This window comes from Polyodon spathula, chromosome 15, assembly GCF_017654505.1.
Source record: "Polyodon spathula isolate WHYD16114869_AA chromosome 15, ASM1765450v1, whole genome shotgun sequence".
Taxonomy (NCBI): domain Eukaryota; kingdom Metazoa; phylum Chordata; class Actinopteri; order Acipenseriformes; family Polyodontidae; genus Polyodon; species Polyodon spathula.
Window position 1 is genome coordinate 38,035,326 of NC_054548.1, and position 21,619 is coordinate 38,056,944.

The following is a 21,619-nucleotide window of genomic DNA, read 5'->3' on the forward strand; positions in this document are numbered from 1 at the left end:
TGCTAAATTAAATAGTGCAGCTTGTACTGATATAAAAGTAATATAGTAAATGCAGTAGATATACTTTCATTTTACCACAGGGTTATTTAAATGCAGGAGCCCAGCAGTAGGATTCAGTGAAGTGATTTCCCTTCTTGGCATGCAGTAAGACAGTTCCTGAGATCATTTGGATCCACTAGGAAACATTTACAGTTTGGGATTTGCAAATTGGAATGAAAATGTTCACTTCCTAATTCTATTTCTTTAAGTAAAATTCCCCAAAGATGTACTTAGCAGCAGACTTAACGATTAGTGTTTTGTGCCTGTATCCAACCGCATTTGTGTGCTAGCAATATTGTTTTGTTGATGCTCCTGGCTGTTTTTAAGGTAAATTCCAAAGCACTAATTTGAATATGCCATAGAAACACGCCTGGGAAAAAAATTGAAACTTTATATCTGAACGTATATTATTTTAATTAGCTAGGGCTTGTTTTTCTAAGGTCAACTCCTGCTGCCGAATGATTAGAAAATTTTTTCCAGTTGTAAAAATTTGATTTCCTTTCTCTCTTTCTCTTTTGGCAGTTGTATCAGACAGACCTCCTCCTGTTATTAAACAGGGGCCTGTGAACCAGACTGTGGCTGTCGATGGTACCATAGTGCTCAACTGTTTGGCTACTGGCTCTCCACCTCCCACCATCTTGTGGAGGAAGGATGGGGGGCTCGTCTCTACCCATGATTCCCGTGTCAAACAGCAGGAGACGGGTGCTCTCCAAATCCGATATGCCAAGGTACAAGCACCTCACATCAGCCACATTGCCCCAGGCTTTCAGCACTTAATCTCCTTGTGGTGCATTAATTAAATGTTAATTAACTGTATTAACAACTTTTTAAATTATGGAAATAACCCCATTCGGATCCTGTTGTCATTCCATATTCATAAAAATAAATATAATTCTATATATAAATAATAATAATAACCAGTCCCTATTGGCAATAATAACTACTATTGGCAAATAATAATTGCCTATTGGCAAGAAGAAGAAGAAGAAGAAGAAGAAGAAGAAGAAGAAGAAGAAGAAGAAGAAGAAGAAGAAGAAGAAGAACTTAAATCTAAACTTTCACAGCAGTATTTTTGTCATGTCTATCATTGATATTCTTACAGTTGTCAGATTGTCCTAAGGGAATAAAAAAGATCTAACCTTGGGTCTCTGCATGAATTCTGCAATATCATTACACAAAAAAAGATTTTGTTATTATTTTACATTAATGCTTTCCCCATGAGACTGTCTGCAACAACAACAAAAAAAGACTCTCATTCGAATTACTGTAACAGCTGTTTACAGAAGAGTAACTTCAAAGAGCTGTCAGTAGCAGTCCCTTTGTCAATAGGATGTCTGAAGTCTGGCGAGTTCGAGCTGTCAAAAATCACAATGAGTTGCTTCCACCAACAGTTAGTTGTTCATAAGACTGAGAAGGCTATTCCAACAGAATAAAATAAAGAAAACTAGCCATGTATTTTAATTAACCAGAACATTTCCCATTTTGAACTTCCAATTCTTTTTCAGTGTCATTTTTACACAGCATATTTAACTTTCAGATTTTACCATAATGTAAGCTGTGGAAATTGAGCATCCTTCAAGCAGAAAATATATCAGTATCTTCAGTTACACAATTATGTTTCATATGTTATCAGTTTGACTACATGTGCTCAGTGACAATTTTATATATGGAATATATGGAATGAGTAGTTTAATATTTTATTTATATTAAGCTGCACCAAAGCATTTTTTTTACCATAGTTTGTAATTGTTTATTTACAGCTTCAACACATCCCATATGTTTCCAGTTAAACTGACAGGGTTCAGACTAATGTTTATTTGTATAAATTGCGATTAAAAGTATGAAGCATGAATGGTTGCATCCTAGTTACATCATAAGTTGGAAACAAAAGCTATATATTGATTGACTGCTGAAAACATGTATACCTATAAGCATTACTAAAAGGTCCAGCACTTCCTGATCTTTCCAGAATGTTTGCCATGAGTAACTGATCTGGAAACAAAGCTTCTCGAGGGTGTGTTTGGTTCCTAGTCTTATGATTGTATTGGTGCTCAGTGTAAACTCCTGCAAGGCAGCCACCCACCGTCTCACAGCATGGAAGCTAATCTGTTGACACAGGCAGCTGACAAGATCTATAAACCAGCTGCATCTCTCAACTGAATGTTAAAATTCCTTTTTTTTATGAATACATGAGGATAACTTCAAGTTATCAGACAGCCATATTTTAAACGTAAAATACATTTTAGGATTAACGTCTTGCGGATGAGATGTAATCCTGAGGTCCTATTGTAAGTGACACTACAGCAGCACTTGTTGAAGCATAGCTCACCCCCTAGTCTCTAAATCGCTTTGGATAAAAGCGCCTGCTAAATCCGCTGACGACATACTATATTATTATTATTATTATTATTATTATTATTATTATTATTATTATTATTATTATTATTATTAATATCTGATATACTGGTACTGCTTGAATTACAGAAAATATACATACATCGCAGTGTATGTAATGGTATCCTCATATGAAGTGTGAAAGAAAACTTGACTGGCTAATTCTATTGAATTGTGAAAGATCATAAACATAATCAAATACATTATCTTTTATATTTATTTGTCACTGAAATATCCCATTTATTTTGCTTTAACACAGAACAACTTGACCAGCTGCCACAAGCCAACTCTATATTGAGGCTCAAAATCTGTACTGTTGTTCTACAAGTAGAACAAGCTGAGGGAGATGCTTGATTAACTATACCATTTTCTTGGATGTAACATTATATTCATGAATGTAATGTGCTTGGGGAATGTTACATCCTACAAAATGAGTCGGGGGAAAGGTCTCAAATTAGTTTGCATTCATAAAATATTTTGTCCATTTGACTGTGAAATTCAGCCACTTGCTGTTTGGCTAAGAGTGATAACATGATTACTAACCTTGGATCTTGCCTGCTTTAGAATGTTAATAAAGAGGGCTGCTGTGCTATCCATATTCATGGATTATAAAGGGAACTGTAATTGCTTTTCCAGCCCAGTGAGATTCTGACCATTCCAACTATTTGTTTCTGCTTTTCTCTCACAGTTGGGTGACACAGGCATGTATACCTGCATTGCTTCCACTCCAAGTGGAGAAGCTACATGGAGAGCCTACCTCGAAGTTCAAGGTAAGTCAATGAGGGATGCTCTGCATGGTGAACATTTGCAATGCAGTGAGAAAGATTCAACCTGTAATTGCGTCCTGGGAGCTGTCTGAATTGGCACTGGCCAAACACAAAATACCAATGGAAATACAAATAAAAATAATAACAGATTAATGTATTTCTCTCCCTTATGGCTTCTGCTTGAAAAGAATTTGGGGTTCCAGTACAGCCAGCAAGACCCACAGACCCGAATTTAATTCCAAGTGCACCTTCAAAACCTGAGGTAACTGATGTCAGCCGGGCCTTGGTAACGTTGTCATGGCAACCAAACTTAACTTCAGGAGCCACCCCAACTTCTTACATCATTGAGGCTTTTAGGTAAGGATGAAACTTAAAACCATAAATAACAGCTATTACATATATGTACAGTATATAATAAGAATAAGAAATAGTGCAAAAAAAGGGTCTAGGTTGTGGGATTTTGGGATCAGCATTTTTGGATGTGTTTGGAAAGAAACAAGGGCATAGGTTTCTTGTTTATACACATAGTTATTTAAATGTTGCTAGTACTTATCCACTACCCTTTAGGAGGCTTGATGAGTTTATTTGTTTAGTATACACAGTATTAATTGCATTTTGGCACCTTTTCTACAGCCATGCATCTGGGAGCAGCTGGCAAACTGTGGCCGAGCATGTGAAGACAGAGACATACACTCTGAAAGGATTGAAACCCAGTGCTGTATATCTCTTTCTTGTGAGAGCTGTAAATGCTTATGGACTTAGTGATCCAAGTCCAATAGCTGATCCAGTTAAAACTCAAGGTAGGGACAATGCTAATTATCTGTCTAATAAAACTATGATAACTTATTACTGTCATATTTGTCTACTTCACAGTCTATTGAGTCTCGAACAGGCACCAAATGCTACTAGGCTTTCTTTATTTAAGAGGTTCTTTTAATGTTATTGCTGGCAGATATTCCACCTACAAGTCAGGGAGTGGATCACAAACAAATCCAGAGGGAGCTAGGAGATGTCATCATCCATCTCCACAACCCCACCATTCTGTCTTCCTCCTCGGTCAAGATTCAGTGGACAGTAAGTAGTCCTGTGTATATAATATAAGTATAATGGATGTAGAACATAAAACTGAAATGGCAGCTACAAAACTGTCTCTTGAAACCATAAAGCAAGCCATGTGTTATAAGTCTGAGTTGTTCCAGGAGCTGTAAACAGGAACGCATTTGTTGAATTTTGGGTTGGAGTTAATGATTTCCTTTGGGAATAGAAGGGGGTACTAACATTCATAGGTATGCCTCACCCATGAGTGAACATAAGGGTACCTGCCTACATTTTGTGGGGTGTTAAAGGGAAGTAGAGAGAGAAAGCAGAAACATCTGTATTGATTGTACAACCCTGTTTGTCAATATCTTCACTTATCACAAGGACAAATACATTTTACTTTCTATACTGAAGACACAAAATATAGGATGCTTGACTGGAGAAACATTCTTATTTTACTGTTTACAAAAACCGAAGATACCAGATCTTTTTACAGCTAAGGGAAATAAGAAACTTAGAAACTTTACATCTGTCCCTAATACTATGCAAATATATCCCTGCTTTTTCAAGGCTAGTAAATTGACAGCAAGTAGATGTCTCACCAATTACAGACATTTCAAAACACTTTGATGCGATCTCATAGCTGGGATTCTTGATAAACATATTGCTGTGAAAAGTAACGGAACCCTTTTCCACTTGTCAAATTTGAATATGTGCACATTGCTGTCTGTTATTCAATTTGGATTTCTAGAACTGATCGTCCACAAATTCACTGACCAATGAACAGGGCAACATTCACAGGCAATTTTCAAGGGATAATGGGTATACCATAATACTCTGCTTTATGCAAGACGTTTTGTGTTTGGTTTCTGATGTTGTCCTAATTAATAAGGTTGAAGCCCAACATTTCTTAAGCTGTCTATATCCTGACATTTATGTTATAAAATATGAAACTGTTAGGGATATTATTTTGTTATCTTTTTCCTAAAATTGTCAGCCTATAACAAAGTTCTCCTGTCAGGCACATCTGATTTGACTAAGACTCAGGTAGCATAAAATAAAATACGAGTTAGCAACTACAGCATAATTTTTGCTTTGGGGCAAAAAACAATGCAGGTAACATGCCTTTTTTTAAGAGGTACTCTTAGATAAGGAAGTATATAAATGTTTTTGTGCCAGGCTTGTTGTGCAGATTTCATTTTTACTATTAAAAGACCCATTTGTGGAAGGCTGCAGATTTTCAGGTAGGATTTGGGGGGGATTTATTTAGTACATGTTTTAGTGCAGAAACCAAAAACCTGCAGCTGAAGACAGTGACACATTTGAAAGTTTTCTGTCTGGACCTGCAGTATCAAATGTTTTTTGCTTTGTAGGTAGAACAGCAATCTCAGTATATCCAGGGATATAAAATCCTGTACCGATCCAACTCAGATGGTCAGGGGAAATCGGACTGGTCTGTCTTTGAAGTGAAGACCCCAGCTGAGGACAACGCTGTCATCCCTCAGCTGAAGAAAGGAGTCCCCTATGAGTTCAAAGCCCGCCCGTTCTTCAATGAGTTTCAGGGGGCTGATAGTGAGGTGAAATATGCAAAAACCTTTGAAGAAGGTACGCATTTTGCTTCTTAAGATACTAAATGCAAGATGATGGCAGATTAAAATAATAGCATTATTGATGGGTCAAAATACAAATTGCCATTTAAGTCATGAAATTAGTCACATTTGTGTACCAAGGTTATGAGAACTAACATCTCTAACACAGCATGCAGTGCTCTAGTTTTAGTGCTAATTAAATATTCTTCAGTACATCCTTTTAACTGGGTTGTGATACGAAGCCCAGGAAACACAGACCTCTTGGAATTAACATTCTATTCTGAAGTCGTCATCTTTTGGAATTTTTCTTTTGAAAGACAACTTGTTTATTACAACAGCTTGTTTATAGCACTGGATTTTCCATCCAGCTGAAGGAGAGCTTGTAGTCCAAAAACGTCTGGATGTAATTGACTTTTGTATCAATTATAAATATCTCTATAAGGAGGTGGTTGTTATCAATATGCTGTCACTGTTTCCCTCTCTGAGCAGCTCCCAGTGCCCCTCCCCAGAGTGTAACAGTAACAAAGAATGATGACAATGGGACAGCCATCCTGGTCTCCTGGCAACCGCCCCCAGAGGAGTTCCAAAATGGAGTATTGCAGGAGTACAAGGTAATGTGTGTCTCTTCACACAGCAAGCAGTGATGCTGATTAAGATTAACATGGATACCCAGCACCATCTGCTGGCTGAGATTGATGCTGTAAACCTGGGATGGCAGCTAGTATGATTTTGTTTCTATTAAAAACAGTGTTTTCCTGTTTCACCTTTATTTCTGCTAATAGATGGGATTTGTATCTCAAATGGTATCATGCTGAAAGTGGATATAGTCACACAAGCAAAAGGAGCCTGAAAAATATTATTAGTGCCCAAATATCACAAAAAAAAATTCACTGATTGAAATGTTTTTCATTGTCAAAAAATGAATTTTTAAAGCTCAAAATAAAGAGGAAAGGATTTAAATTAAATTTGGAACCTAAAAAAGAGACTAATATTGGTCATAAAACAGAAGTGAATTAAAGTAAAAGACGAAGGCATTGTTCTTTTCATTTTAGGAATGAGGCTGTCCCTGTTGAGAAGCATATCAAAAAGTTGAAATAAAGCTTAATTTAATTATAATTGGTTTGTGATTTCTTAAGAAGAAATTATTATTATTATTATTATTATTATTTATTATTATTATTATTATTATTATTATTTATAGTTGCTTACAGTTGTTACAAAATATCACATTACAGAGAAGAGCAGTTATAAAATACAATAGTCAGTAGTAAATAAAAGCAAAGACAAATAAGAGAATATAAATACAGTAAATAATTAAATTTCAGAGCGATTTCAACTAAGAGCAGTTAAAGAGTAAACATATTTATTTATAAGAGTAAATTCCATTAAGAGCAAGTAGTAAGTAGAATAAATGGATAAGAACAATTTCAAGTAAGACAATTACAAAAAAGGTGAATACAGTTACCTTTAGGAGTAAAATCAAGTACATGATACAGAAAATATAATTACAATTAAAAGCAGTTGTAGAGTACAGCAAAGTCTGGAGCAGTTAAGTGAAAGATCTGATACAATTGGGTGCCATATAGTCCAGTATAGTTGAGAGTTTACTGATGCTGTCTGAACAGGTGTGTCTATAGGAAACTACTATTAATGCATCTCTTTTGAATAATATTAGATTATTTAATATTACAGTATTTTAAAAATAAAATAAAATACTAGTTAACATTATTGAACGTTGGAGTAATAGATCTGTGGGACTGATTTTATTTTATTTCAGTCAAAATTCATGGATAATACATTCGGCACAGGACAAGTTGCCTAGTTAAATATGATTAGAAACAAACCTACTGCACAAATAATGCATCACTTTCATAACTCGCACACTATCTTTACGCCAAAGAGCAATGCACAGTTTATTATGAGAGAACAGAACCAGTAATAAACCTATTTCTTGTTGCAACTTTTGTAACATTAGCTGTTTTATGTTTTTCATAGAAAAAAGATGCATACACCATTCACACTTTGGAGTAAAGACCTTGTTAGAATATAAAAGAGTAAAACCTCAGTTAGTCACTGTATTAAACTTATATCCATGCACTAAATGTCAGTCCTATGTGAAAACAAAATGTTCAAAGTGCTTTTGATTTAGACATGTGTTACCCAGCAACCGATGAAGCAGACCTACAGCACTGTACAGCAATCTCTAATACTATGAGAAATATTTTTTAGATATGCAGATAGTTGTATAGACACAGCATTGCAGGTTTGCCCTTTCATGAAACTAAATTCCTAATTCCAACATATTGTGTTCTTCACAGAAGTAAAAAAAAATCATTTGTTGTATACTGTAGCATATTTTTGTTTTATACATTTATTTTTCAAAACAGAAATACACAACCCAACAAGAACAACATAAAACAAAAGCACAACTCAAAAGAAAATCAAGCAAGAGAGGTGTCAAAGAAATGTACATCAAAACATCAGCAGGGATCTGCAACATACTAAATAAGCAGACTCTAACGGTGGTATTGTATAGCATATTGACATGGCTCAGAAACAGATTCTTGTTTTTTGTTCTTATTTCAAAAACAATTTAACAACCCTTTCTCACAATACAATGCCTCTGGAATGAGCTTTCAGTTTGTCCTTGTAGTTTAGTCCATGAAGTGATGGTTTGAGAACCTCAGTATTATGTGTACACCCACAAAGACTTTTGTAATTGTATTTGTCAGTCTGTCTTTCATTTTTCAAATACCCTTTTCAAGAAGCATTCTTTTGTCTTTGCCACAACACTGAAACTATACACTTCCAACTCACATAAATGGTTTTTGGTTATTATTGTCACTCAAAGGTTTAAAACTTGCTTCTGGAGAGGACTGCTAAAACAAATAAGAGATTTCAGTGATGTAAATTAAATGTCCTATTGTTTGAGTGCCACTGTCCTATAGGTGTCAAAAGAATCAGATTAGACAAAAGCCTTAGTAAAGGAAGGGAAATGTTCTATGACTTTAACTAATGGTTAGATTTTAGTAGAGCACGATTAGTTATTCTTCTTGTTTCTGTTTAGATCTGGTGCCTTGGAAATGAAAGCCGCTACCACATAAACAAAACTGTGGATGGCTCGACTTTCTCTCTGGTCATCCCTAGCTTGTTCCCAGGAATCCGATACAGTGTGGAAGTAGCAGCTAGTACTGATGCAGGGTTGGGTGTGAAGAGCGAGTCAAGGTTTATTCAACTCGGTGAGTAATAGGTTGTTTGAAATTAAAACTACATGTATACAATGCTAGAACAATAGTTGCTGGCATATGGTAGGATACTATAACAGTGGTATTTAGTTGCATTTATATCATATTATTCACTTAAAAAAAAAAGTCAACTGAGTGCAATACTTACTGAAAATACAGCAAATTTAAGATGCTAATAATTGAAGAAGCTAATAAAATGAAGAAGCTAATAAATTTCATAATGCATTTTGTAAATGCATTCCGTATACTAAAGGTTATGTTGTAGTTTGGTAGGAAAAAAGTAATACTGAACCCTGGTATAATGAACTAGCTTACGATAAAAAATGTTTATTATTCAATAATAATGAAAATCTCTCTCTCGCTTGCTCTCTCTCTGTCTGTGTTTGTTGCCTGTGCAGGCAGTTCTGCTCAGTAACAGCAACAATGGAACTAAATTAGTTTAATCAAGACATTTTTAAATATAGAAGCTATGAGCCTGAGCATTTCACTAGAATTTCTCAAATTAAAAATTCTTCTGCCTACTGGGCTTATCTTGTAAGTATTGTGACAGCACATAACCTATAAATTGTATTTATTCTAGACAAATAACTTTCCTCGTACCAACTTAATGATCTGGGAGAATAGTGCTTTTGGTCACATGTGTTGACTCTGGATTTAAAGCTACTCTGTATATGAAAGTGACTTAGCAATGTAGCTAAATACTGCTTTAGAGTAACCATCACACAAAGCAGCGACACTGAACGAGTTTCTTGCTGTAGAATCGTTATGGTTATTTTGTAGTACTGCCAAGTTGCTGCATCCAAAGTACTTTTTACTATACTTTTTTTGTAAGGGGATTTTTTTTTTTTTTTGTTTTCTGTTGCCTTGCATTCAAAATTAAGTTATTATGCTTCACTAATTCAGATTGTTCATGATCAGAAAAATTCTCTAAAATCGATTTATATTTGGTGTAATATGATATACATGTTAATGTAAAACACCTTAAACCCTTTTTAATATTTTCTCAGATTACTTTGTGCTATTCAAATCTATTATTTTCTTAACAAAAGCACCTAGTGTGACAAGACATGGTGTTTGTTGGTAAAACACAAGTTTGCTTTGTAGAAGGTAGCGTATAGTCCACACTATGACTGTATGTACTATATCATGCATACAAGTCTGTTTTATCCATTGCCTTTCATAAGAAACAAAAATATAAGTGCAAATTGAAGTGTACTTCTAATAAATTAAAACCATAGTGAAAAGAAAACCTGGCATAGCATTCAATCTGTGCATTAACATTTTACACATACAGCATTTCGTTTTAAGACTGGCTGCATTATAAGCTGTTTTAGGTCCACGGTAGAGGTGCTGTTATTTTACATTTATTTCTAAACCTAAGCGGTTTTCAGATCTTACAGGAAAAATAAAAAAGCTGTCTGGGTCTATAGGAGTGAATGAACACACTGAATGCAGTTTATAATCCACTGAAGAAAACCCAAAGCATTTGTTGCTAGTTTGCTCCCCCAGTGAGAAAATACAGAGGAATCTAGAAATATAGAGAGGAATTATAATATATTAGTCACAAAGCCCTTCTCTTTTCCTACCTGGATATTCACAGTGGAGACATTGGTTGCTTTCCATAAAACTCTAGACAGTCCAACTTAGCCTTTCCCAAATACAACTGCAATAGAAACTTACACTAAGAAAAAGTCTGCTTTGGTAAACCTGCTGACCCTTGGAGTACTCTGGAAAATTAAAAGGACTGAAACAAAAAAATAAGGTAACTAGGATAACTATTTCTGGGGAGATGATTTCATGTTTGATTTAAAATCTTAATACAAAAATGCTAAAACATTGGTTTCTATCTTACATATGCAGACAAAAATCTGGAAAGCAGAAGGTTTTACCTTAAAGTAGTTGATCAGGTAAAAGGAAGTAACGAAGATTTAAAAAGGCAGTGTGGGAGCACTGTTGATTCATAATCGGATAGTTATTAAAATGGCATGCCAAGTACTTCTTTAACGACGAGTATACTATATCAGAGAGTATGTATTTGAATCGTGTTTAGAGCCATTCACTAGTTGCTAGGTCATCTTGTTCTATTCATCATTTTAGTTTTTTGTTATTCTGCTGAAAGCTTCCAGAATTAAGATCATTGAATACCTCAGTAACATTATACCTCAGGATTAGCATGCCGACCATTCACAGCAAAATCAATAAACAGTAAAAAAAAAAGGGCAGGGAATGAAAACCAAATTAAAGTGTAGCTGAGTTACAAAATAGCATTGTAGTGGTGATCGATCAATAATGTAATTAATTCTTAACCATCTTCGTTATTGCTTTCTATCTGGAAACATCAAATGTCATTGCTTGGGGGGAAAGCATTGTTGTGTTTTCTTTGATCTTTTGGTTTCCATCCATTTTTAAACAGGAAACGGGAACATAAAAAAACCCCAGTTTGACCATGGCCATGTGTAAAAAGGATGTTACCTTCGTGGGTCATCAATGAATAATAACACAGAGCATTGGGTGCTGACACGCCGCACATGCACGCTGATTTAATAAACATGCCACTAGGGTACCAGCAATGGTAGCCTTAGTATCAGATTTAATCAAGAAAACAAAACAAAAAGCTAAAAATAAAAGTTTGCCACAAAAGGCGTCCCGCTCCAGTAACCTATTACGCTACGAAACCCTCTCTGTACTGGTTGGTTTCAACATCCCCTAAACCAGTGTTTCCCAAACCTTGTCCCGGGGACCCCGTGTCTGCTGGTTTTCATTCCAACTGAGCTCTCAATTACTTAAGTGAACTGATAGTTTGCTTAATTAGACTTTTGTAATTGTTTTCAGCTCTTAAACATTGGCAGAGTTCAAGTTACTTACAAAACGTTATAGTTAACTGTTCCACCATGTCTTACTGATTTAAACAGTTTTGTTTATTTAAAAGAAGAAAATGACCTTTACCTGCTTTGCTTTTTACTTTGTGTGAATTTAGTGTTCATGTAAGGTGAGGAACATTGGCACTCACTATAGTCTAGCATTGTGCTGGCATACCCCATGAAAATGTCCCTGCAAAGTGTAACTCAGTCCTGAACTGACCATGCCCTTCATTGTCCTGGTAAAGACTGCCAATGTTGTGGGTTTTTTTTTTTTTTTTTTTTTTTTTGTAGACGATGATTTAAAGATTCATATTTAAGTTGTTCTGTCTTCTCTTTCCTCTCTTGATCATTAGACTCGTCAGGAAGAATCACTGCCAATGCTGAAGAGTCTGTTAGTACTCTATCACAGCAGATATCCGACGTGGTAAAGCAGCCTGCGTTTATTGCTGGGATTGGAGCAGCCTGCTGGATTATCTTGATGGTTTTTAGCATCTGGCTGTACCGACATAGGAAGAAAAGGAGTGGCCTCAGTAGCAGTTATGCAGGGATAAGGAAAGGTAAATATTTTTACCATTGCAGACATTGCTTTAGCATCTCAGAGGATTCCTGACACTTTCATCAAGCTAAACCAGTTAGGCTTTGGCACTTTTAACTGTGCATAAATTGCAGAAAGTGTACCTACTGAACTTCAGTAATTTATGTTCATAATGAAAGCTAGCCTGTTTGGTCATTTGAATTTTGGAACACACATCAGTAGAACAAAGAAACCTAAGGAACTGTGAAATGAATAGTTTTATTTGTTTTCTATGGAAAACATTCTTCATTGTCTAAATTGTCTTCAATGCTAAACTGGGCTATTAAGAGAAGATTTGTATATTGTGATAATGCAATAGACTTGATCTTGGCATAGTTTCTGCCAGTGTCATACAGTATATAAATCACAAAATACAAGTGTGTCTTCTACATTAACTGCTGAGTGACATCCTCATCAGCAGGAGAAAGAGATCTGGGCATGCATAGTTTTCCACTGGGATCGACCATGTCGCCTCATTATCATTGATCAAATATTATATCAAACTGGGTGCCAGCTCGATATAAATCTTTATGCGTCTTTCTCATTTATAGGGTGCATCTCTAAGGATACAAAATTAGGTTGGAATTATTAATGTAATGGTGGAAATAAATACATCCTCCTTCACCCTGTGGCTATGTTTATTATTTGTTAACTATTTATATTGTTTTTAATAGCTGTCTGTTTATCAGGAAACATAATGTACATCTACAGTAAACTGTGTTAAAGTAACATGTTCAATCATAGTTAGTTGGCATCGCAGGCTCTTTCACTTGCCTTTCATAACTGAAATGTTTGGCCCCCAGTGAACATCACCAAACCACCACTCAATTCAGCATGCAGTAATTTACATTTGAGAGAGGTCCAGGTATAATTGTGTTCAGGTTAGTTTTGAGGTCAATCATAATTGTCACTGCCTCTCTAATAAAAAGTACATGGCCTGATGTTTTAACTGTACTACGGACACATTGCAGCTAGAAACCTATGCTTCCAAATGTATATGTGTATCTCTGAGTGGTGGTGAGATACAAAGGGATATTGTGCATTGTATTTCTTCAGTATGGGCTTGCTTACGAACTCAACAATGAATCTGACTACTGTTAGCAAGTTAGCAGAGCTTTATTAAAACTGTAATTATGTCTTTTTAATGCCTTGCTTCAGGCTTTACAGCTGTTGAAGTGCCGCCCCCACACATAGCACAGCTAATCTTCTGTGGGTGTATATACCTGCACATATTTTACTCAGATTAACCTGTATGTATCGGTTCTTTAGTTCCAGTTGAAAAGTTGTGAACTTCTAGTAACTAAATGAATGGCTGCAACAATACCCCCAGTTTTCAGAGAGAATAGAAACCATAGAAGTGTTGTTTTTTTCTTGTTATACATCATGATAAATTGTTGTTGTGGCATGAAAAGAAGTAGATGAAAGATAGCATAATAGCATTTGGTTGATAGAGATTGCCTTGCTGCACTTGAAGGACAGTGCATGAATTGGATATACACTCCCAAGGACATGTATGTTTTTTTCCCAAGGTTAAGTGGTTATGATAAAAGGAGGCAAATAATAATAATTTGATCGAAAAGCTTTCAATGCCAGAATGCTGGATTTGCTTCTTTTAGGAAGAATGCAAGCTCATTAACCCGGGGTTAAGCTTTTACTAACCAGGATGTCATGTGACTTTGGACAGGCATGCCTTCTTTATTAACTTACACTATTTGCACCTGCATTTCATTACTGCTGTGAGAACAGAGTATTGTTTGATACAATATTTCACATACAGTACGATAGAGCTCCACCTTCAGTTCAAATAAAACAGTTGCTTTTTGCAGATTTCTCATCTAAAGGTTTATCAAAAGAATGTTACTAGTTTCTTTTTAGTTTTACTATATATCTTACGACTAAGTGTTTTATAGTTAAAAATAATGCATGCATTGTCTCGAGTTATGAAGAGTCTGTAGGTATATGGAGGCATCTGTCCTGTCTGTATGCCAAACTCACAATACATCACAGTGATCACCTTTTTAATATTACTGATACCTAGAATGCTGTATTTACTGCTTTTGCTGATGATGTATGTCCCTGGAGTTGTTGTTTTTCAGTCTATTTTTTACAAAGGATTTAATATTTATATGGTGGTGTAGTTTGGGATTGGGATGATAAAGTGCACTAAGCCCAGTCACTTATATAACATGTAGGAATGTGATGACAGTTCATTACCAGAGCCTTCAGCACAATGAACTACCGCAATGCAGGGGCTTTATTTCATTGCGTGGTTATGATTGAAGTAGCCGTTTATTCGATAGTGCTATGATATTGCTTAACAAGAAGCAGCGGGAATCAACAGACTAGATGTGTGGGTGAAATCAAAGCTGCTCCAGGTCTCACCTCTCGGCAGGATGTGCTGTTAGGCTGGTGCGATCAAAGTGTCCCACTGTGGAGAAGTACAGTATGTTAAAAGGCAGAAATTGGCCAAACGATTCAAAGTTTTTACGGCCCAATAGAAGATGTATATTGATTATTACTGATAAGCAGTTGTTTGATAGAATGGACATGTACAAACAGTGCAAAGCAGGCTTTTTAATTTCAAAAAATATTAAACTCCCAGAATCAAACTAGAATTTTTATGCGTGTCTGTATGTTTTGAGTGGCTGTCTGGCTGGAGGAGCAATATATCTGCAACAGTAAAGTGTATGTGCGTGTGTGTAGATATAAAAATTATTGATTTTTGATATATATTTTTTTATTAATAAAGAGGCCTAATTTGGTATTAAAACAGTGCTATATACCTTCTGCTCACTAACTAGTATCTTTTTTTTTTTTTCAGTTCCATCTTTTACCTTCACACCAACAGGTACGGTAGATAGGTGTACCTTTCTGTGTGTTAACTGTTTGTTTATCTTGTATAAAGGTTTCACACTGTGAAAGTCGTATTCCACAGGGCTTCCTGGTATTTCACAGCAAAATTGATCAGTCTTCAAGAATAAATGTTGTTTAATTATAATTAAAGCAAAAGACGCACAATGTGGTTTGCTAGTATATTTCACAGGGAAATTAATATTATAGAATATTAAGCAGTGATTTAATTTACTTGGGGTAGTGATAGCCAAGAGTCTTGAACCAGTCATATTCTGCTATATTTCGTCATCTTTCAGTACGATGAGCTTAACAGATGAAAGTGTTATATTGATAATCACAAAAATATGTGCATGTGTAAAGTTCCTTTATACTCAAATACTGGTGTTTATCAATAGTTGTGTAGGAAGCAGAGTAGTGTATAATGCATTAAATTAGTTATTGGTAGACAGTGCTGGCTTGCTGTGAAAGATTCGTTCACCGAAGTAAAGGCTGCATACCCTATCTAGTACTGTACATGTGTTAATGAGGAGCAGTTCTACATTGGGGGTATATAGAGTGCAGGTACATGACTGGGGCATTTGTAAAATACATTTTAATTGAGACTGCAATGCCTTAATTACTATAATAAACATCCACAGCTGACAGTGTATTACACCTGGGAGCAGATTAACATCCAGTTTACTTGATTTCCAAACAGGATTTATTTTGTTGAAAGATTATGCCAGTACTTCCTGATGTTTTACCTATCAGTTTTGTTGCCGTAGCTGTTTTATTTTATTTTATTTTATTTTTTATTTATTTATTTATTTTTGTGTGGATTAAAGAACTGGGATGCACGAAATATAAATTCATCAGATATTAATAATTAATGTTTATTTGTAGAATCTTATATATAAATTTTATTTTGTGCTAAGTGTTTGTCTTGGAAAAATGCGTGTGTGTGTGTGTGTGTGTGTGTGTGTGTGTGTGTGTGTGTATATATATATATATATATATATGTATATATATATATATAAGATATATATATATATTTATATATATATTTCCGTAAGGCATTTCAGTTCTATTCAGGTGACTCATTTCAGGCTTTTGTGAGATGTTATCCGAAGTCTGGAAAACTCCTCTAAGCAGGCAGACAGGCTTTTAACTTTCTGTTTGGGTTAGAAAAAAAGAAAACCGCAACTGTCTGTTACATTTTAATCCAAAATTTGTAATTAAGGTGGCAGTTATCTCTCCTTTACAGACCAACCAGCTTAGAGCTACTTGAAAGAGGACAATTTAGCTGCCAATTCCTCATGTTCCCTACTTGAAAAAAAAAAATGCGTAGCACCAGAATCCATCAGAATTTACAGCATGGATAAGCTTCTTAGCATCTACCCTGCCCTGATAGTTTCATTAAAATGTACCATGTTGCAGAAGAAAAAATGTGTGAAGTATAAATATTTGTTTGTGTGCAAATATACCACTACACTGACAGTGAAATACAGGCCTGCTAAAAATGTGGCGTCGTCTTCTTCAAATCCCTGTGTTTTATATGTTTCCTATTCATTTCCATTATGTGTATTTTAATACATATTTCTTTCCAAATAATTTAGTGACCTATCAGAGAGGAGGAGAAGCTGTAAGCAGTGGAGGAAGGTAATGCTTTAAGATTTCCAAATATGTGCGAATAACGCATGCCTAATTTAATTGATGAAAAAGTAATGCAATATTTTAATAGGCTTAAACTGAATGCAGTTTTGTGATATGCTCTTCTCAGATTCTAGGGGACCCTTACGACTTTGAATTTCTGTCCTATTAGATTTTTGTACTATATGTTGTGTATCTTTGCTATGAGTTTTAATTCGGGTAAGGTGTTTTTGAACTCTTCCTCATAATCTTGCCACAGAGCAATGTTGCGTTAAACCACATCATTGCTTTAGCTGGAGTTATGTCAGTAAAAAAACATAGTAATTGATACTTCTTTTTCAAAAGGATTGTGCCAGATGGAACTGTTCACTGGACTGTCTCCCAAAAAAAGCATTCAAATAAATATTTGTATTTGCGTATCAGCCAATATCAGGGGTGTCTATTTACGGTCTGGGAGGACCATTCCACTCCCTGTTTAACAGGGAAAATTATATAATTAACTACTTCAGGATGTGTGTGGAGGTTTAATTGGTTCAATTAAACAATTTAGAAAAGGGTTGGAACAAAGCCCAGGACTATAGAGCCAACTTCGGACACTCCTGGCCAATATGCTTTTACCAGGTAAAATGAAGGAGATTCAGACCTAAAAGGTTTTTATATAATCTATTTAAAGTCAATACACTAGACTCACCCAAATTAATGGCATGGGTTAACCAGATTCGCCCAGCATCGATTTCGAAGCATTGACGAAACTAGAGTTGCCCGGGCAAGCCCTGAAATTCGGTAGAAATTGTTTAAAAAACGGGTTTCGTCCAGTCTTCTCTTTGAAGTTCTGGGCCAATCTAGATATACATATATATCTATAGATATAACATTTTATTATTTTGTCTTTTTGTAAGTATCATTTTGTATTGCAACTTCAAACCCAGTTTCCAAAAATGTCTTTCTTCTTGGAAGGAACCTTCATGTAAGCATGTACCTGGTTAAGTAAAATAAATCCCCCCTTGGACTTTTCCAAATTTTATTGTGTTACAACATGGAATCAAAATGGTTTAATTAGGAGTTTTTGCCACTGATCAACACAAAAAAAGTCCATAATGTCAAAGTGAAAAATAAAATCTACAACTTGTTCTAAATTAATTGCAGATACAAAACAGAAAATAATTGATTGCATAAGTATTCACCCCCTTTGCTATGACACACTGGTTGTCGCTGGTTTATTTAGAGCCATGAGTTCTTTTTTTAGGTTCATTCATAGTTTTTCAGCAATCTCAAAGTATCTCCCTGACTTGCAAAACTCATTTTCATCTAGGAAAATCTAAACACAAGATCAAAGCAAGAGACTTAAGTATTCATTCAAAATTGAATTCAGAAAGTAGATTTAAATGCCTTCTGTATTTTATCCTCCAGACCTGGTTTGCTGAACATCGGTGAGCCTGCTGCACAACCATGGCTTGCAGACACCTGGCCCAACACTTGCTCAAACCACAATGACTGCAGCATGAACTGTTGTACATCAGGCAATGGAAACAGCGACAGCAATCTCGCGACCTACAGCCGCCCAGGTAAGGAAAAAAATCAGCACCAGTGTTAAAAACGCTTTCTAGGAGAGATCTACAGATGTTGGACAAGCAACTAGAAACACCTGCAATATGTTGTACCATGTGCATTGTCTTTTACTTAAAAGCTGAATCTGGTGTTTGTAAGGCAGTTTCAGTCACTGTTAAATAGCTGATTTTTGGTGCTTGGTTGGCAGCTTACTGTTTGAGAAACGCTATGTTGTAGCTTTATTACAGATTGGCAGCCCCAACTTTCCTGATAGAATTAGAAGATGTACCCTGCATTGAATGCACATTTATTATGTATTGTAAAAGGTTGAGTTCAGAGGTAGGTTTGGTAAAGCTGTCAACTCCTTAGGGTAATATATTTCAAATTAATATGATTTAACAGTAGTATTTGTTTAAATGCATATATATATATATATATATATATATATATATATATATATATATATATATATATATATACAGTTGTAGTCAAAAGTTTACATACCCCAGTGGAAATTTATAATTTCTAGAAATTTCTCAAAAACAAAGAATTTTAGGAAAAATCTTTTATAGCAAAAGTTTTGCTTTTGTGGATGAGGAAAAATGTTACAAGAAATAGATGTCTACAATTTATTTATTTCAGCAATTTTTTTCCACAAATGCTAATTCCAAAGTATTCGTACCCTTTGATGCTATGATAGTATTGTCTAGAAGGTGCTAGAAATTTCAATATGATAATGCAGAACATAATATCCCAATTTCAATTATTGTTTCTATTATCATGAAGTACAAGACTCATGGTACTGTCACAATGCTCCCTCGGTCTGGAAGAAAGTTCATCCACCAAGAACAAGTAGAAGAATTGTGAAGAAGGTTAATAACAACAACGATTGACTACCAAAGATATGCAAAGTGAACTGGCTGCAAGTGGGACTGGGGTTTCCATTTCAACCATAGGTAGTATTGCATGGTGAAGGTCTCAATGGTCGAAAGCCAAGGAGAAAGCTCTTAGGAAAACATCATGAGGACAATCGCTTAAAGGTTGCAAAAATGGATATGACTTCAGGTCAAAGGGTTTCTGGAGTGATGAAACAAAAATCAAGCTATTTGGTCACGCTGATAGTCGCTACGTTTGGAGAAAGTCTGGTGAGGTGTACAAGGAAATGAACACCATACCTACTGTCAAGCATGGAGGTGGTAATAGCCTTCTATGGGGCTATTCTTCTGCTAATGGCACAGGAAATTTAGTTCCAATACATGGTAAAATGGATTCTATAGCATACCAAAAGATACTGGCCAATCATCTGAAACTCCCCTCTACAAAACTTGGTTTAAAGCACAACTAGGTGTTCCAACATAACATTGATCCAAAGAATAAAATCTGGAATGGCCCAGTCAAAGTCCTGATCCAGATCTGATTGAGAATCTTTGGTATGAGTTGAAGAAGGCTGTGCACAAGGAAAGTCCTCGAATTTGAATGAACTGGAACAATTTTGTGTTGAAGAATGGTCAAAAATCACTAAAGAATCATGCCAAAAGCTAATTGACAAATAGCTTAATTGTTTAAAAGAGGTTATTATTGCTAAAGTGTCCTCAACTAGCTATTAATTCAATTTTCCTTGTCAGGGTATGAATACTTTTGAATTAGCATTTTTGGAGTTTTGCAAAAAAAAAGAAAAATTGCTGAAATAAATATTTCTTGTAACTTTTTTTTCCTCATCCACAAAAGCAAAACTTTTGCTACTAAAGACGTTTCCTATAATTTATTTGTTTTTGAGAAACTTATATAAATTCTAAATTTCCATTCGGGTAAAGTATGTAAACATTTGACTACAACTATATATGTATGTACAATTGAGCTATCTGATTTATAAAAGTCAGCACTAATACTGATGTGAGCTACAAATGTAGTTCTGTATCGCAGTCTTGTGATTTGTTAAAGGTGAAAGCCGCAGTGATTTAGAAAACCTGAAAAGCTTTTGGCTTTACTTTGTAAGTGATTGAATTGCTTAGCTGATTTACATATGGATGTTATGGTTCCAATGTAATATCTTTTTAGTGCGCTTGGTAATTTAAAATATGTAGAAAAGCCTCGGAGGGCAAATACAAGCACATCTTAATGTAATACCTGTAATATTGTGAAAGTGGTTGTGTAGCTCCAGGTGTCCATTTAATACAGACAACAGTAAGAAGAATCACAATCAGGACACAAGACTAAAGACTTAGGAGGAGCCAAGTGTGTCTACAAAGAGGCCAATCATAGATAATGTAGTTATACATTTAATAAGAATATACTCCACTGGCTTAGTTCCTGTATTTACCCCAATAGTTTGTAGGGCTAGTCAAAAGATTTTAAATAAACCAGTGAGAATTTGAAAATGTGAGCTTAAGTGCATAATACAGTTTTAAGTTCAAGCCTGTTGTTATTTCCCTAATCTTTAGGTGTCATGTTTTTAGAACTCCTTAAATCACTATAACCCATTGTGATTGAATGGATATATACATATACATATATTCAGTGTGTTCTAAATAATAGGCTACAACACCTTTTGCAGGTTGTAGACACCTTAAGGAAGGGATTTCTCTTACCTGCATTCAGTGTTTGGGTTATTGTGTGTTTTGACTGATATTTCAGAACATGGTTCTTAATAGCATTCCCTGTATAAATACAGTTGATAGAGACATTGTGCATCCCAGCCCTGTGTATATTCTGTATTTGTTGGATCATGATTTAAATGTACTGTTTATTGTTTAAAAAAACAATGTGTATTATTATTGTTTTACAACCTTATTGAGATCCTTGTGTTTCTTAGTAAAGATTAATTGCAGAAATAACAATAAAATAATCACTAGTGTGCTGTATAGTTATACACTTTAAAAGGCATTACATTTAAATAGCTTTCTTACTCAGGTTTTCCTTATGGAACAGGCCATGTTATAATCGAAATATGACACTTTGAGATGTGTGCTATTGTAAAATTAACGGACAGCTAGGTGGTTGCGATATCAGTAATATGCAGTTTTAAAATACATCCTTCTTTTAATGCCTTACCTAACGCTTTTACTATGCTTTGTTAAATTTA

The 21,619-nt window shown here is 35.2% G+C and overlaps 1 protein-coding gene across 4 annotated transcripts in view; it reads left to right on the plus strand.

Moving 5' to 3' along the window:
• LOC121327923 (roundabout homolog 1-like) overlaps window positions 1-21,619 on the plus strand; it is a 339,729-nt gene that overhangs the window by 307,202 nt on the left and 10,908 nt on the right. For all 4 annotated transcript variants that reach the window (XM_041272274.1, XM_041272277.1, XM_041272275.1 and 1 more), the window contains 12 exons: window positions 562-767; window positions 3,122-3,203; window positions 3,389-3,557; window positions 3,834-4,000; window positions 4,153-4,274; window positions 5,612-5,843; window positions 6,317-6,438; window positions 8,895-9,066; window positions 12,287-12,490; window positions 15,329-15,355; window positions 16,956-16,998; window positions 18,400-18,554. In XM_041272274.1, the coding sequence (XP_041128208.1) occupies window positions 562-767; window positions 3,122-3,203; window positions 3,389-3,557; window positions 3,834-4,000; window positions 4,153-4,274; window positions 5,612-5,843; window positions 6,317-6,438; window positions 8,895-9,066; window positions 12,287-12,490; window positions 15,329-15,355; window positions 16,956-16,998; window positions 18,400-18,554 (1,701 nt within the window). The remainder of the gene's footprint in view (window positions 1-561; window positions 768-3,121; window positions 3,204-3,388; window positions 3,558-3,833; window positions 4,001-4,152; window positions 4,275-5,611; window positions 5,844-6,316; window positions 6,439-8,894; window positions 9,067-12,286; window positions 12,491-15,328; window positions 15,356-16,955; window positions 16,999-18,399; window positions 18,555-21,619) is intronic.